Source organism: Panthera pardus, unplaced genomic scaffold, assembly GCF_024362965.1.
Source record: "Panthera pardus isolate Hobbes unplaced genomic scaffold, ASM2436296v1 HiC_scaffold_8, whole genome shotgun sequence".
In the NCBI taxonomy this organism is placed as follows: domain Eukaryota; kingdom Metazoa; phylum Chordata; class Mammalia; order Carnivora; family Felidae; genus Panthera; species Panthera pardus.
This window is the reverse complement of record NW_026527013.1, coordinates 110,188,594-110,203,647: the sequence shown is the minus strand read 5'-3', so window position 1 is coordinate 110,203,647 and position 15,054 is coordinate 110,188,594. Positions and strand designations below refer to the sequence as shown.

Sequence of the window (15,054 nt, the reverse complement as noted above, 5' to 3'; positions counted from 1 at the left end):
ATATCTTCTTCAGTGAGGTGTCTATTAAAGTCTTTGGCTCATTTTTTAATTAGGATTGTTTGTTTTCTTATTTTTGAATTTTAAGAGTTCTTTGTATATTCTGGATAACTCCTTTATCTGATGTGTCTTTTGCAAATATTTTCTCCTAGTCTGTGGCTGATCTTTTACTTATTGTGATACTATCTTTTGCTGAACAGAAGTTTTTAATTTTAATGAAGTGCAGTTTATCATTTATTTCTTAATGGGTTGTCTTTGGTGTTGTAGCTAAAAAGTCATCATCATGCTCAAGGTCATGTAGGTTTTCTCTTATGTTTTCTTCTGGAGTTTTATAGTTTTGTCTTTTACTTTCAGGTCTTTGATCTATTTTGAGTTATTTTTTATGACAGTTATAAGATATGTTGTCTTAAATTCATTTTTTTTTTTTTTTTTGCATATGGATGTTTATTTTTCCCAGTATCATTTGTTGAAAAGAATGTCTTTGATTATGTGTAGTTTTTTGGAAGTTCTTGAATAGTGCATTTATCCCTCACAACTTACTTTGTTGCCATTTATAAATGGAATCTTTAAATATATTTAGGGATAACATTATAAATAGCCTTGAGCATTGGGCTTAAATTCAGTAAACAAATGATATTCTCTGTCCTACTTTTAAATCCAAGGGTACTTTCTCTTGAATAGCCTTAGCATCTGTGAATCTTTGTTCAGTTGGAGTTTTTATTTTTGGAAATTACCAGAACTTTAGTGAATAAAGTTTGTAATCAGTTTTGGGTAATACCATTTTGATGGAAAAAAAGTAGCTGACTGTAAAGAAAAGAGATTGATTTTCTTAACTGCAAAATTGCCTTTTGAAGGCAATTTCAAAGGAGTTTGCTCTAGAGGCTTTATCTTTTCTGTATTTCCACTTTGTAAATCTTTTTATTGTGATACTTAATCACTGTTCTATGTTGTCATTACAAGTGTATTTTACTTATTTAGTTTGTGAGCATATTGAGGACAGAAACTGATACATCTTTGTATAATTAAGGCCCAGTACATAACTATGTAATTATTATAGAATCATATGAAATCCCCCAAAATAATTATTTTGAATAGTTGTTCTTATATAAAACGTGCACGTAACCACGCAAAAAATAGGATGTTAAAACTCATTACTTAGTTGCATATTTAAAAGAATCTTTTTCTTTTCTTTTTCTTTTCTTTTTCTTTTCATTTCTTCTCTTTTCTTTTTGAAAGAGACACATGTGAGTAGGGGAGGGGCAGAGAGAGAGGGAGACACAGAATCTGAAGCAGGTTCCAGGCTCTGAGCTGTCAGCACGGTTCCCAACGTGGGGCTCAAAACCATGAACCATGAGATCATGACCTGCACTGAAGTTGGATGCTTAACTGACTGAGCTACCCAGGGGCCCCTAAAAGAATAATAGCCAAGTGTATGTTGCTCTACTGTGAACTAATGATAGGAAATTTTTAATCCCAAATTATTTTCTGGGGTGTAAACATGGAGCATGTTTGTGGGCTGTTTATTTTGTGAAGTGGTTACTTAAGAAATTCAAGTACATTTGCTATGTACGTAAATTTTGTGATTATTGTGTATGTTTAAACAATTTTTTAATAAAGCATTTCAAGCATTAAAAGTAGAAAGATTAATGAATTCCCTATCCTCATGCCCAGCTTAGACATTTATCAACACATGGGCAGTTACGTTTTATCTATATGTTTTTTCACTTTTTCCCCAGTCTCTACTTACAGAATTATTTTGAAGTGTATTCTAGATATAGAATTTAATCTGTAAATAATTCCTCATGTGTCTGTAAAACATAAAGATTCTCTTTGTTAAAATATAACCATAATGTCATTCTACCAAGTAAAAAATAAGCAGTAACTTAATATCATTAAATATCCAGAAAATATTAAGAATTACCCATTACCCATTTCTCTTTTCCTTCCTCATCCTTTTTTCTCTTTTCCTTTCTCCACTGTATTTCCTTTAAAATCAAGTTGAATAAGCTCTACATATTGCAATTTTACCCACAGATTCTCCCAAACCCTCTTCCTTCCTCCCTTCCCCCCTTCTCTTATATGGGTTTTCTCTTACCCTTCATTTGTTGAAGGAACTCTGTGTTTTTTGCCCTTTAGTGTTTCTCACAGTCTCGAGTTTTTGCTTAGGTCATCTCCATGGTGTACTGTAACATTTTCTCTAGTCTTCTGATTTCCTGAAATCAGATTCAGGTTTGATTCCCCCTCCATACAAGAATATTTCATAGATGGTGGTGTGTTTTTTTCTTTCAGGAAGCATATGATATCTGGTTTGTGTTCGTTCTTTCTCTCCCTCCCTCCTTCCCTTCTTCCTCTGCTAGACCTCTAATATATTAAGGATTGCAATATGGTGCTATTCTGATTCAATCATTTCTTCTTTATTATATGGAATATTTCCTTAAAGAGAAATTAAATTTTCATAAACTGTCTGATTACCCTGATAAATGCTTAATTCTGTGCCACTTTTCAAACAGAGTTGCACCCTTTAAAGGTCATTAATGGAATTTAAAAAAAGTCTTCATATTTTCATGAACTCAAATATTTGAAGTGCTCCCGTCCACTGCAGTTACTAATCTTAGTGATGCCATCTTTAACCAATTAAAGCGTTTTCAGGTTGTCTTGAGTCCTTTTTTTGTTTTTGTTTTTTTTCAACGTTTTTTATTTATTTTTGGGACAGAGAGAGACATAGCATGAACGGGGGAGGGGCAGAGAGAGAGGGAGACACAGAATCGGAAACAGGCTCCAGGCTCCGAGCCATCAGCCCAGAGCCTGACGCGGGGCTCGAACTCACGGACCGCGAGATCGTGACCTGGCTGAAGTCGGACGCCTAACCGACTGCGCCACCCAGGCGCCCCGGGTCCTTTTTTTAAAGTTTATTTGTTTGGGGGGCTCAAACCCATGAACCGTGAGATCATGCATGACCTGAGCCAAAGTCAAGAGCCTGACTGAACCACCCAAACGCCTCTCCTGAGTCCTTCTGACTTGTCCTCAGTGGTCTATAGTAGCTTTCTGGTATAGCAAGGTACGCAGGCCCAGTTTAAACTTATTTCCTGCCCCAGTCTTGGAATCAACCATTGCTTCAATAGCCCTGGTTTGCTTTAGTGGAACTGTCAACACTATTTTTCTACTGAAGCACACTATTAGATTTTCATTGTTATTGTTATTAGAGTGCATATCACTAATGATCCACAGTTGAATAACTGTATTGTAAAATCACTTAAAATAGTTTCTCTGTGTGGTTATTCCACATTAGTAGTATATAGTTAGATTGATTTTACTTTGCTTTTGATGGTGTAAACGTATTTATACCATTACAAAATCAGATCCACACAACAAAGTATTTTTAGATGTCTAGTTCTTATAATTGTCTCCTCTACCTCCATTTTCTTCATTCCTCATAAATCATTTAAAAAAGTATCTGTATATACTTATATTAAAAAAATAAGCAAATGTGTGTTTATTTATAACTCTCTTCTTAGGTGAATGATAGCTATACATACTTTACTAATATGTAGTTGAATTCAGAATAATCAGGGTCAGTATGCTGATACAAAAAAAAAAATGCAGTTTGTGTAGAATACATAGAACTGGTATTTTCCGTTCTGATATCTTGATGGATTCTAGTAGCACATAATTAGAAATTTAACTGTCTTATTCTTTGGTACGTTTAAAATTTTTGCGTTAATCAGTTATTTTTTAGGGAATACTTTTCCTTTTTGTATGTCATATATATATACGACATGTGTACACATATGTCATCTATATACACACATATGTTTGTCTCCTTCATAAACAAATTAAAAATAGACCTTTATCTGCCAAATGGAAACATTAGGAAAAGAATCTATTTTGCTTCTTTTTGATGGAGATTGAAGGTTTATTATTTAAACATATCTCTATTATTTTTGAGATTTATTACTTACATAGACTCCAAAACAGTATGTGTAACTAGAAATATGTAGTCTCTGAAAATCTCTTTTGATTAATTTATTTCATTCTTGTGTATCTACTAGAGACCTTTTATTAGAAATTCGGGAAACTTTGATAAAGTAGTTTTTCAGTTTGAGGCTTTGAGTATTTATTGGAAGTCTGTCAGGACTATTCTTTGCTATACTGCTTCATCCACATTTTAAATAATTTTATGATTTTTCCTGTATAAGAGAAAGTGTTCAGTTAATACAGTCTTTTGTTTTCTTTTGTTTTCAATACTACAGTTACATCAAGACTCCAATTCAGTGATTCCCAGTGTATGGGCTGTGGGGATGAGAAGAGGGTCTGCAGCCTATAACGTAGTTTGTATCCTGAATAAACAAATGCATATTATGAATGTACCTGCTATTGTTTTCAAACTGTGTATAGGTATGTGGTAATTGACAGTAATCTAGTTTAAAAAACAGTAATTTATTGTAGCTTGTATATTCTTTGTCATTGGATGCTAGGAGTCCTGATTGTGTATAATTGTGTGGTAGTCTATGACCTTTTATAACTACTGCTCTAATAAAAAGTGAAGGGTTTGTTCAAGCGGTCATCTGTATATTTGTATATAATTCATTCTTGAAAATCTGTAACAGTTGAACAATACACTTTTCTTGTAAGGGAGAAGGTTCTATTACCAGAGAACTAAAAATACACACCCCCGATTGGGAGAGGTAGGAGAAACTCCACAAGTATCCAGTGGCTGTTACCTTTGCAGGTTGGGTATTCAGCCATCTTGGAGACCAGGGTCATTGACTGAGGTGTCTACCCTTTCCACAGGCCCTCTGTCTCCCCTGGCTCAATACACCCGATCACAGTAGTCTTTAACTATCCTCCCAAGAATATACTAGGTATCTTAAGTAAGAGTGAGTGGAAGAGGGTCTTTATTCCTGTGTCCCTGGAGTGTGAAAAGCGGGGTTTGGGACCAGTTGCCCCAGCAAATGTACTCATGATCCCTGTGTGGCTCCTGTTCTGTGACTTCCTCCCTGAAAAGGAAATAATAAGGTGGGATGCCGTGAGCATGTGTTGAGGCAGCCTAAGGAAAGCTTTTTTGTACATCAGTCTCGTGGAAGAACAAAGTCCAGCTTTTTGAGTGATTTTTGAGAGTGGGAATTTGGTATGGTTTGTACTAGAAAGAATGTATAGCTCTGCTTAAAGCCATAAGGTGAGGGGTGGAGGAGCACTTCAATTTAGGCTGCTTTTCCTTTTCACTTTTCCTAGACCTTCTTCCTTTCTTGCCATTTCCCCTTTCCCCTCCTTTTCTCCCTTCCCCTTTCCTTCCATCCCCTTCGTTTTACTTCTCTAGTTAGTAAATTAAATAGTTACATAATTAGTGAACAACTTCTTTGTACCAGGCTTTGGTTAAATTATTATATAATGTTGAATAAGACAAGGTTCCTATAGTTACAATAAGGCCACTCTTCTTATGAGTACTTATTTTTTTTGTTAAGTAAAGTTTCATAAGAAGTAAGATTTCATAAGAAATCATATGACTTCTGTGACCCAAATTGGCGCTGAAGTAGTATCAGTTTTAAGATACTCATCCCTATCTGTCTGGCTGCCCTATGCCATATAATGTGTTCAGATATACCAGGTCATTATAACTCTGAGGGTGGTTGACCCATTCTAGTGAGACTTACATCACAGTCTGACGTCCATGTTGTGGGAGCTCTGACCATCTGTTTTTTATGTGATCTAAAATAAAATAGCTGTTTCCACTTAGTCCCATTCTCCTATAGCCAGGAGAATCTGGGTCTGGCTTTGCATTGAAATAGCTGTGTCATTATGAAGAAAGTTACTTAATCAATCTATTACAGTTAGATTTGACTTGAGAGTCCACTTACTGTGCTAATGGGAATTTTGGATCAAAGAGAGTGATTTTGCAGAGGTTACACAGAATGTTAGTGGTAAACTGACTCTATTTTCTTTGTGTTCTTACTACTATATGATGCTACCCTTACTATCATAAGAGACTATGGTGAGGAACAGATGAAATAGATATCAACAGGACTTGATAGGCATAAAATATTACAGGGAAAATTATTTCCACTTGCTTCCTGTTGTCAGGAGGCATTATCCTTTCTTGGTTCTTGAACATCTTGGAAGCAGGGGTCAGTTTTTATGTCTATGTGTCCCTATGCTCAAAGCCACACTGATGTGTATAGGTGTCAGGACATACTCATAAATTGAGACCCTTGAAATTCTTTCCGTTACTTATGTAGGGTATACATGGTTATATTGATTTTCTAATAAAAATTATATACTTATATTCAGACCAGGGATTTATTATATTCATTACAAGACATTTTCTGACTAATATCTTGGGAAGCGTATTAAATTGATTAATTTTTGGATAAAGGGAAGCACTCGATGATTTTAACATTCTTTTCTTTTTGTGATTTAACTTTAGGTAGTTGTCAGTGACAAATTTTAAGGTTTAATAAGGAGCTGGGATTTCCCTAGAATCAAATCTCACTTTTATGCTTACTAGCTTGCATGACCTTGGGCAGTTTTTTATTTTAAGCTTCTCTGTGCCTTGGTTTCTCTCTTGCTAAACTAGGAATAATTGTGATTAAGGTAAAATTGAATACAAGACCAGGGACTCATTTACTCCCCACAACAGCCACATAGGTGAGGAAATTAAGGCATTTGGTGATTACCCAACTAATAAATAGTAAAGGTGAGATTTGCACTCAGTCTAACTCCAAAGTCCATACTTTTGGGGCACTATGTTGTACTAAGTTCTTGATTACTTCATAAAATGTTCTGAGAAATAAATGAGATAGTGTTTAGAATGTTTGGTACAGTTTTGGTTCTCAAAGCTTTTTGAATTTTTGAGTTGTGGAAAAGGTTTTGTGGACCTAGTGATTAAGGAAAATTATAAATAGGTAGTTGTTCTTAGTTCTAAACAGTTCTGATAGCTTGTTAGAAATGAAAGAATCACAGAGATAATGGATCAGCATCTGCATTTTAAGAGTCTGTATTTAAGGTCCTTAAAGTTTGAGAAGCACTAGAGTAGATGATTTTGAAAATTTCTTCCAATGCCTAGTTGATAAGTCCGTGATTTTAAGGAATCACATAGCATGGGTATTTCGGTGTTGATTATTGTATTTAGAGGAGAAAATGATAATATGTCAAGTATTATTTTAATGTAAATCACTGTAATAGAGATATGTTTCTATTTTTTGGCTTCCATGGTAGGTCAGTTCTTGAGGTAATGAATACTTATTTGAATTTGTAAAAAGTTTCTGATGTGGTACAGAATTATCCTAAATTTTATCATCTTAGGAAATAATTAGAACTCAAGATTTTTATATGGTTATGGTGTAAGATTAGTTGTTTTTCTTAATCTCACCAAATAATAACATTATAATATCAACCAATTACATTATATCTGGGAACACTTGGAATAATATGAAACTTTCTAGTTTTGGACAATTCACTATTCTGGTGTTTCCATGAACAGTTTAAAATTTGACGTTAACTATAAATGAGCTCCTGACTTGCTTGATTTGACATGCTTAATTTTATTAGTCTCTGGAATATAAAAATTTCTTTCACAATTAAAGAAAGGGTCTTCTCTTGTAGAGTTTTAAAACTATGACAGTAATGTCTATTTTGTTCACTGTTAAGTCACTAGTGCCTGGCACATTGTGATAGATATTGACAAGTGTTTGTAGAATGAATGAGTAATAATTCATTTTTTTGATCATTTTGCTACCATTTTCAAATGAGAAGAGACAAGATTCTGAAAACTTATGTTTTAGACATTCGAGCATCTACCATGGTAACTAACTGCTGCATTAAATAATCTTCCCCATATTAACTAACTGTGATTCTTCTTTAAAAATTTTTTTAATTGTGAGATGTATGATTCACATAGAAGAAATATTACATTTATTCAGTTTAAGGCAAACAGTTGATTAAGAAATAGAACCCTACTGAATATTTGAGAAGCCTCCTGTGGGTTGTCCTCCAATTGCATGCTCCCTTCCTTTATCTACAGAGGTAGCCAGTTTGCTTCGTTTCATTTTTTTTTTTTAATTTTTTTTAACGTTTATTTATTTTTGAGACAGAGAGAGACAGAGCATGAACAGGGGAGGGGCAGAGAGAGAGGGAGACACAGAATCGGAAGCAGGCTCCAGGCTCTGAGCCATCAGCCCAGAGCCCGACGCGGGGCTCGAACTCACGGACCGCGAGATCGTGACCTGAGCTGAAGTCGGATGCTTAACCGACTGAGCCATCCAGGCACCCCTGCTTCGTTTCATTTTAAAACCTCTTAAAATATCCAAGCAGTAAGTTGTTTAGTTTTGACAAACTGGCTAGCAAGCATAAATCTAACATTGTAAAGAAAGAATAATATTGTAAATATTAGGCCAGATCTCAATGGAGAAGGTAGATTGATTAAAGTATTTGGGTCATAGTCTGGTTTCAGCTTTCCTGAGAGTGTATGAGAACTCTTTGCAGGGAATTCAGTGGATAAAGTTTTGAGTGAATCTTGGGAAATAGCATCTGCTTTCCATAGTTGGGCCTCTGGCAGTACTGTAGTGTGGATCAGGTACTGGATGTTCAGCAGAAGGATTGGACTGCTTTTGTATTTTAAATCCCCATGGTTTACTTTCAGCTCTTAGAAGTCAGAGACCACTTCTGTAGGTGAAATAGTTTCCCCAGCTGATTCAAGGAGGAAATCATGAGGTCAGAGCAGAAACTTCATCAGTGGGTGTTCTGTCCTCTGGTTAAAAAGATAATAGTGGCCAGAATGAGGAAAAAGGATAATAAATACAAACGAACAAGATTGAAGTAGCCTTATATAGAAGAAGAAATATTTAAAATTTCCACAGAGTGACATTAAAGAGGATATGAATAAATGGAAAAACATTACTTGGGGTAGGAAGACTCATTATTATAAATTATACTTAAATAAATCTTTTCTAAGATTTCTGTTCATGTGTCATCTAGCCGAAAGCTTCTTATATAGTCCTATATATATAACTTATATAGCAATCATATGTAATTGCTTTATTTTTCTCCATAGCACTTTTCCCTGGCTGATATAACTGTACATTTATTTATTACTTGTTTTTTCCCCTTCTGGAATGTAAACTTATGCAAATGTGTAAATTTATGAGAGTATGCTTATCTCTCTCTTTTCTAGAAAGTAGCCTTATGAGGATATGTTTTATTCCTTGTGGTTTCCCCAAGCACCTTCAGCTTATAGCACATAAGAAACATTCATTGACTGAGGAATGAATGAATAAATAAAACTGTTCTTTCTCTCATAATCCATAGAACTTACTGTCTATTCCAGTTTTTTGGTCATTAATTTTGTTCACTTTAGCATCTTATAATGCTTTCTATTATTTTCTTTTGGTTCAGTGTCTAATTGTTTCATTCCTGTAAGACATTCTTCTCTGTGCTCCTTGATGGCAGGAATGGGACAAGTGCATCCTTTGTAGGCCTCACAGTACAAGGCAAATGCATGTAGGAACTTACTGAATTGAATACGTTTATTTATTCGTAAGGACTTAAATTGCTAAAATCCAGTTTGCTTTCAACAAAAGGAGTATTTTAAATATATAATACAATATAATTCTAAACAAAACAGGGTTTTTTGTTTATTTTTAAGGATTGAGAATTTTGGAGATTTTTTTGAGCTCATGGTGTATTTTGGTAACTGAAAATTGGAAGTTGTGCAATTATAATTTTATAAATTTCTATGTAAATTTGAGTAAAATTTTCAGTGAGATGTGGATTTCTTACCTTGAAATTTTAAGTTTTAAAAAATGTTGTTATACTGTATTTCTGTTGGAACTTAGTTTTAAGATGAAATACTCTAAACATGTACAACTTTGGAGGCTATTTAACCTTTTATATATATGTGTGCATATGTAAATGTTTTTATAAATACTTTTTTTTATCATTTCTCATGCCAGCATATCATTCAACAGTTTGTGTAATGATTGCTTTTGTGCTTTTACATTGCCACTAGATTTTTAAAAAATCATTGCTGATGTAGTATACATACCTTTCTACATATAGATTCTGTATATTGTTTCTTAGAGATAAGTCTCCAAGAATGTAGTTAACATTTTCAAAAACAAATTATGTAACAAATACTGCAAATAGTACTGTATATGTTGAAAGGATGTAAAAGTTTTGTTTTTTCTTTTCTAATTCATATGGAAATTTATTTATTAAAAATTATTTTCCTTTTCTTTATTTCAGACCAGTCTATCCATATGGGGATGGGGAAGCCTTGGCATTGTCCTTTCTCTAATAACCTTTGGACCCTTTGTAATATTTTATTTGGCATTTTATATCCTCTGCTTTGTGGGTGGGTAAGTATTCTCAAAGATAATCTTATAATTGCTATGTCATACTCTGTTGTTAAAAATTGAAACAAATGACCATGAGACCTCAAGAAGAAGAAAAAAATGACCATGAGAAATGGAAGTATGGTTTGTGAATGCTCTTTTTTGCAAATTATTTTTTACCAAAGTTAAATGAAATAAAATGAAGATACCTGATAAAATAAAAGCAATGTAATGGGGGACTCTTGGGTGGCTCAGTCGGTTGAGCATCCGACTTTGGCTTAGGTCATCGTCTCCCAGTTCGTGAGTTCGAGCCCTGTGTCGGGCTCTGTGCTGACAGCTCAGAGCCTGGAGCCTGGTTTGGATTCTGTGTCTCCTCTCTCTCTATCCCTCCCCCCCATTCGTGCTTGTGTGCGCTGTCTCTCTCTCAAAAATAAACAAACATTAAAAAAAAAAAAAAAACAATGGTGATTGTTATTTGTATCAGAAATATGCATAATAATTTTCAAAAAGCTTTCAATTTCCAATGATATAAACTTTTTGTATAATTTGACAGTTTTAAAGAGTTTTTATTCCTTTTAGTGTTATTACCTTTTAGGAGTGAAAAAATTTTAAATCTATTATATTAATAAGTTATATTGAGATGATTCAAGTTTTATATAGTATAGAAGATACTGTTTCATTGATTAGACTTCAAACAATGTTAATTTCCCTTGGGGAATGCTGTTACTTTGTTATAGAAAATTCAAACAACCGATTTTGCCTTTTTCTCTTCATGTTTGTTTGGTTAACAGTGTTTATGCTTTACCTTGAATTGATAATCCTTTACAAGAGAGGTTTCAGTCATGATTTAGTATAGCTTCCTATATGGAGCATTTGGTATCAGATGTGAGTTGTATATGAGAAAATCTATAGAAAACAGAGGTAGATGCTTGTTATTTAGATACTCAAACCAAGGTCGCTTAGCTGAGTATTTTGTTGTTACTATGTGTGTGTGAATGTACATATATGTTTGTGTGTGTGTCTGTATTTTTAAGATACGTTTATGTAATTGTGGAATGAATACCTTTGAGTTCTTTTTTTTTTTTTTTTTTTAAGTTTATGTATTTTGAGAGAAAGCAAGCAAGCACGGGCACCATTGTGGAGGGTGGGAGAGGGAGAGAATCCCAAGCAGGCTTCTGGCTGTCATCGTGGAGTAGGCTGACATGGGACTCAAATTTTCGAACCGTAGTAAGATCATGACTGAGCCAAAGTCAAGAATTGGGTGCTTAACTGACTCAGCCACCTAGGCACCCTCTTGAGTTCTTTTTAAAAAATCTTTTGAGACCCCAAATATTTGGAAGAGCTATTTGAACCTATAGGTTTAGAGAACTTAGCTGAATTGAATAGCATATATAAACTGTGTCCTGAGAGACTGTGTAAGATACTCAAGAACTGACTTCTAAATGTACATAACACCACCCACCTCTTTCACAATAGGGTTTGAAAGTTATGTGTAGCCATTTTATAGGGAGTGCACCCACTGTTTGTAGAACAAGTGAGAATCAAATCAAACATTTACCTCAAGGACTATTCCTAAAACTATATTTCAGATTGAATATTTTCATCATTATTGCTTAGATATGATACTATATACTGAAGCAATTAGAAATAAGCCATAGGAATTAGATAAGTAAAATTTTGAATATCTTTGTTGATTATAAAGATGACTGAAGACTTTATAGGTCTACAGCCTTCTTTGCTTCATAAATTAGACTTCTTTGTTACAAATTAAGACCAGAGCAGCATGGTTGCATAACTATACGGTTGCACCTCTTCTCTATAGGGTCATGAGTGATTTTACCGATTGGAAAGGAGACTGTTTTGACATGTTTCTCTGAAAAGGAGAGATTTCTTCTGTTCACTAAATGAATAAAACTTTGGCAAAAGTGATGGAGAAGGATTTCAGAATATTTTCCAATATTTCATAAAGGGAGGAAATTGCAACTTTATTTGTCAGCAGGAGCTCTAGGATCCTTTGGAAGGTGGAGGAGTGGAGAATCATTTCTCTTACACGAAAGTGCTCCATATAAAGTTTTGGAAAAGGGGAAGGGTGATGAGTCCATTCATTTCAGAGTCATGGTAACTTTTCTTGTTCCCTTTGTGAGTCTGCAGATTTATCAAGAAGTAATCTCAAAATATTTTTTAGACACTTCTAAAGTTCTGTAAATTTTTAGATAAGATGGAATTTTGAAGGGTGTGTGAAGGCCACTAAAACTCTTTGGGTAGATAATATGAAGAGTCACATGGTAGGGTCTGAAATTCTAAGTTGATATTATATCATAAATTGATTGGATGTTCTGTCCCAGGTTGTTGATCTCCATGAAATTCCCTGCTATGGTAAGGGAACTTTAACTTAAATACTAAGGGCTTCCCAAAATTGTCTCGGGGGTTAATTAAGCATTTCTCAATTAACTCTGTTATGGTCAATGAGTACCATAATTCCTGAATCACATCTTTCCTATATTGTCTTTAACTACAAAGAATGATTGTCTTTTCTTTAATGTAACTTTGTATGGTTTAATGCTTTATGAATTGTAAGAACGAAAATAGGTTTTTAAATATCAATCTTAAGTAAAATAATTACATTCCATATACTAACCATTTCTTAATTTTAGTGCTTTTTTATTGTACAAGTTTTTAAAGTTATTTTTTCCCCTTAAAAATACAAGTTTGAGAGGAATTAATACATTTCCTATGGCAACCACCTTTTGTTTTTGTTCTGCAGTTTGCCCTTCTGCATTGTTGCTAATGTATATATTTTGCTTATAGTCAAAGCTAATTCCTTATTTTCTAATAAAAAGAAAACTTTTGGAAGGAAGATCATTTAGGGATTTTTTTTGTGTGTTTTTTAAAAAAAATTTTGGGGATGCTATTGATACTATATTATGGGCTACTTCATGTGGTTCTGTTGTATCGGATGATAGAGTCATTTGTAGCATCTGATTTTACTTAAACCTCAAGGCTGAAACTATTAATTAGGTTCTTTGTAAGATCAAACTGTTCCTTCGCTTACTTTCCTACTATCATACTTTGGACAAAGGTTAGTGTTTTATCAGTCTGTTTCATGATAATATTTTTGTTAGCACTATTAACTTAATGTAAGCATTTTATTGTGTCTGTAAATGTACATATCACTAGATAAAACTGAACTATGGGGCCAGCTTGATTCTTACTAATAATAGCAGATGCAAGACAGGTGAAATTTTTGGTAATTCTGAGGCCAGCTCTTTTAAAAAGAAACAAAAATAGAATTGATGACATGGGCTCATATGACTTGGTTTTCTCCACTCCCCTTTCTGCGTTTGTGGTGCTTATACTAAGGAGCAGATAGCCACAGAAAGCAGAGAACTTTGAGAATCTTCCTTTCAGTAGTTGAGGCTGACCATAGTTAATTTTTCACAGTTCCCTTGTCACCACAGCCTTTGAATCATTGGAAGATTACTCCAAGATCATTGTAAAGTTAGAATTTGATGGTTTTTTTTTGTTTTTTTTTTATGGATTTTAGTGGTGCTTAGATTTAAGTGGTAAATTTTAAATATAGAAAATATTGATAACGTTTAGTAAATACAGTAAAGCAGTTCTAAACCAGTTTTTGTCTTACTGCAACTCTGTAATTATTTCAAAACAATTAGCCTTTGGGATATATTTATATGTATCTTTAATTTCCAGTCTGACTTTAAACTATAAATTAAATCTCTTTCTTTCCTGTATAGCCTTTATTTATTTTATTTCCATAGTGGCAAATTATATTACTATCTCACATTAATCAGTTAACTACAGAAATGTGTGATTTTAGCTATGGATTTAGATCCTATTTGTCTTTGGTTAGCTAGCCTACTTACTTATCGAGGGCTGATTTTCCTAAAGTTTGAACTTGTTTCCCGGGATTCTTTATGAAGTATATTGTATAAAAACTTTGAAAGGCACTCTTGTGTAAATTCATAAAATATTTATAGGTGTTTTAAACTTCAAAACATAACAAAATTGTCAGTTACTTGCCTTGCCAAAGTCAAAAACTGACTTTTTAGTGAATGACAGGGCATCTATTAAACCTGAAAAATACATTTGGTAATAGATGTGTTAACTTATAATAAAATTTTATTTTTTTATCTAAAATTAATTTTTCCCCCAGGGGTTTTGTGGTTACTCTCCTGTTTGGAAAAACAAACTCAGAGAAGTACCTAGAACAGTGTGAACACTCATTTCTTCCTCCAACATCCACTGGGATTCCTAAGGTAAATAGAGTAAAGGAATGTGTGAAACCTCAAAGTCCTTTTCTATGCGGTGATGATAATGTGATCACCTGTATATGGCTTGGCAATTTTCCTGTAATTCACTAATGCTCACTGTCAATTTATGGGAGACTTCCTGATCATGCTTAGAAAATGCATTTTTAAAAGATTACTTTGAAAACTTTTTTAATGTTAGATGTTAAAAAGTGGAAATGCAAGTTTTAGGAAAAGATAGAAATTTGGGCCCTCATCCTGCTATCTTAACATAAGATTTCAAAATTTGGAATGAAGTAAATTACATAGAAACCGGAGAGAAGAAAATGGGCACTTTTCTTTAACTGACTTGGAAAATACAGCTTGCAGTTAGGCTATGCAGTATCTATAATTTTAATAATTTAGGCCCAGTTTTATACATATATATATATATATATATATATATATATATCCAACATCTTGAATGT

General features: G+C 33.7%; 1 protein-coding gene across 3 annotated transcripts in view; it reads left to right on the top strand.

Moving 5' to 3' along the window:
- The window catches only part of SNX13 (sorting nexin 13), a 141,295-nt gene that overhangs the window by 34,664 nt on the left and 91,577 nt on the right, over window positions 1-15,054 (top strand). For all 3 annotated transcript variants that reach the window (XM_019443529.2, XM_019443527.2, XM_019443528.2), the window contains exons 2-3: window positions 10,234-10,346; window positions 14,494-14,596. In XM_019443529.2, the coding sequence (XP_019299074.1) occupies window positions 10,234-10,346; window positions 14,494-14,596 (216 nt within the window). The remainder of the gene's footprint in view (window positions 1-10,233; window positions 10,347-14,493; window positions 14,597-15,054) is intronic.